This window comes from Drosophila hydei, unplaced genomic scaffold, assembly GCF_003285905.1.
Source record: "Drosophila hydei strain 15085-1641.00,03,60 unplaced genomic scaffold, DhydRS2 tig00000149-arrow-pilon, whole genome shotgun sequence".
Classification (NCBI taxonomy): domain Eukaryota; kingdom Metazoa; phylum Arthropoda; class Insecta; order Diptera; family Drosophilidae; genus Drosophila; species Drosophila hydei.
The window spans coordinates 2,201,203-2,203,838 of NW_022045678.1; the positions used below are offsets into that span (position 1 = coordinate 2,201,203).

At 51.7% G+C, this 2,636-nt stretch overlaps 1 protein-coding gene across 1 annotated transcript; it reads left to right on the forward strand.

The window, feature by feature from the left end:
- Positions 1–406: 406 nt before the first annotated feature.
- LOC111603979 (venom carboxylesterase-6) lies at positions 407–2,382 on the forward strand. Its single transcript, XM_023321824.2, has 4 exons — positions 407–1,303; positions 1,361–1,574; positions 1,671–2,124; positions 2,178–2,382. Exons 1-4 carry the CDS (start codon positions 407–409, stop codon positions 2,380–2,382), a joined length of 1,770 nt encoding a protein of 589 aa, XP_023177592.2.
- Positions 2,383–2,636: the final 254 nt, after the last annotated feature.

Below are 2,636 nucleotides of genomic sequence, written 5' to 3' on the forward strand. Positions count from 1 at the left end.
GTTAATCTAATAAGCCACAAGCACGCAAACAAGTTCACGTGGGAAAAATTGGAGCAATAACAAATTAATAGACGAAGCCCAACTGAAGTGCTCGTATCAAAAGGTTGCGTGGGCTGATCGGCAGATTGGGCTAGGTGCCAGGACTGGGTGTGTGTGGGAAGAGCTGGGAGACCAGCCAGGGAGACAGCGTGTTAGTTATTTATGGTCAGTACGGCCCGTCGGCAATTGGACATGGGAAGCAGCCTACAGAACAGGGAAGCAACAGCCAACGCCCACGTTCAGCTGCAGAAAAGAATCTCATCAATTTGCGAACTTTATGTGACATAATCCAGGCTCCGTTGGTGGCTATAAAAGGTTGCAGCTTCACTTCCAGCCTCCACAGTCTTGTTTGCACAGTGCGCAGAAAATGTGCCGATTTCTCGGATTTGTGTGCCTGTTGCTTTCGGGCACAGCGATTTCTGTTTTCCAGAATAGCAGCGAGCTGGCCAAGGCTCTGGATGACGACGAAGATGTACCCGTGGGTAGCGATAAGGAGCTCTCGGATTTGGTCATCACCACGGCCTTGGGAAAAATTCGTGGCACCATGTTGCCCTCGCAAGCGGGTCGCAACTTCTATGCCTTCCGGGGCGTTCCCTATGCCAAGCCGCCCGTGGACAATCTGCGCTTCAAGCCGCCGGAGCCCGTTGAGCAATGGTTTGATGTATTTGATGCCACCTTCGATGGACCCAAGTGCCCGCAGCCGGGACTGGTCAGCGAGGACGTGAGCGAGGATTGCCTCAGGCTGAATATCTACACGCGCCAGCTGCCCACTGAATCGGAGCCGAATCCCAGGAAGCCCGTCATTGTATTCATACATCCAGGTGGATTCTACTCGCTGTCCGGCCAGAGCAAGAACTTTGCGGGTCCGCAGTATTTCATGGATCGCAACCTGGTGCTGGTAACCTTTAACTATCGGCTGGGCACATTGGGCTTCCTGGCCACTGGCACAGAGGAGGCGCCCGGCAATATGGGTCTGAAGGATCAGGTGCAGCTGTTGCGCTGGGTGAAGCTGCACATCTCGCGCTTTGGCGGCAATCCAAACGCAATCACAGTGCTCGGCTATGGCGCGGGTGCCATGGCCGTCACACTGCACATGGTGTCGCCCATGTCACAGGGTCTCTTCCAGCGCGCCATCGCGATGAGTGGAGCTGCAACGGGCCAGTGGTCGTTGCCTGAGCATCAAATTGACGTGGCCAAGAAGCAGGCGGCACTGCTGCATTGCAACACGGAGGACATGAAAGAAATGATGCTCTGTCTGCGTGAGGTGAGCTTCAAATGAAATGATCACAGCTAAGCAACTCTCAGAGGATATCGTCTCCAGAAACACTACTTGGAGTATGCAAACACCCTGCCCCACATGTTTGACTTTGGGCGCAACAATCCGCTGATTCTGTGGAAGCCCGTGGTGGAGCCAGACTTTGGACAAGAACGTTTTCTGGTTGAGGATCCCGTGCGCAGCTATCAGAATGGCAACTTCATGAAGATACCCATCATAACGGGCATGACCAAGGATGAGTTTGTGGGTCCAGCTATATGTGAGTTCGAAAGAGACATTCAGAGAGAGAGAGAGAGAGAGAGAGAGAGGGAGAGGCTGTAATTCACATCGACTCTAATCTTTGATTTCCTTTTAGCCATATTGCAAAGTCCTTCCTTGCTTGCCGCTTTCAATGACAACTTTGAGGCGCTGGCTCCGATATGTTTCCTCTACAATGCCAGCAGTCCGCGTGCCAAGAATATCAGCCAGGAATTGCGGCAATATTATTTTGGTAATCTGCCGCTCGAGGCGAACAGCTCGCTGCAGGCTCTGGCCACACTCTACTCGGATGCCCTGACGGGCTTTGGCATACATCGGTTTGTGCATCTGGCAGCTCGTGCCACGAAGGTGTACCACTATCGTTTTGCCTACCAGGGCGGACGCAGTCACATTCATTACCCCGAGGAGGCGCCCTATGGCACAGTCCACCACGATGATCTAATGTATTTGTTCGTGGAGCCCTCGATTAGCCGCATGTTCACGGAAGACGATGACGAATTTCGCATGGTCGACTTAATGACGCGCATGTTCACCGCCTTCGCCTACAAGGGGTAAGCGAGATTTGATTATGAAACCCTAGATTAAAATGAATCACCATCTGCAGCGACCCCAACAAGCCCACCGATGAGATATTGCGCGACATTCGCTGGCGCCCGTTCAGCTTTGGGAAGCGCTACTATCTGGACATTGGCGAGGAGCTAGTCCTGCAGGAGGGCCTCAATGCGGCACGCTACGAGATCTGGAAGCGTTTGTTTCCCCTCAATTGGCGACGTCAGACCAAGGAGCGCTGGCTCACTCCATACATTTGAAAGGGTTGCAGCTGCCTTTGCGCCCTACTGTACTTCCCTGCCATAAATACTAAATGCAATTTGGCATTCGAAATGTTTTTTTGTTGTTTAATTCTGTGCAATTGTCTGCCCCTCAGATGTTGCTGGTTTTTTTCAATTCCAGTTGCCAAGTGATAAACCAATTGGCATAATTTTCAGTTCCAATTTGATGTGGTGTCTCCCTCAATGTTGTTTATGTTTTGTTTTTTTTTTTTTGGTAGGTATGCGTGTCATCA

Excerpts from the sequence above, each read along its gene's own strand:
- LOC111603979 (XM_023321824.2), top strand. The coding sequence starts at position 407 with ATGTGCCGATTTCTCGGATTTGTGTGCCTGTTGCTTTCGGGCACAGCG. Across the intron at positions 1,575-1,670 it reads GTTTGTGGGTCCAGCTATAT|CCATATTGCAAAGTCCTTCC; the intron begins GTGAGTTCGAAA and ends ATTTCCTTTTAG. Across the intron at positions 2,125-2,177 it reads ACCGCCTTCGCCTACAAGGG|CGACCCCAACAAGCCCACCG; the intron begins GTAAGCGAGATT and ends CACCATCTGCAG.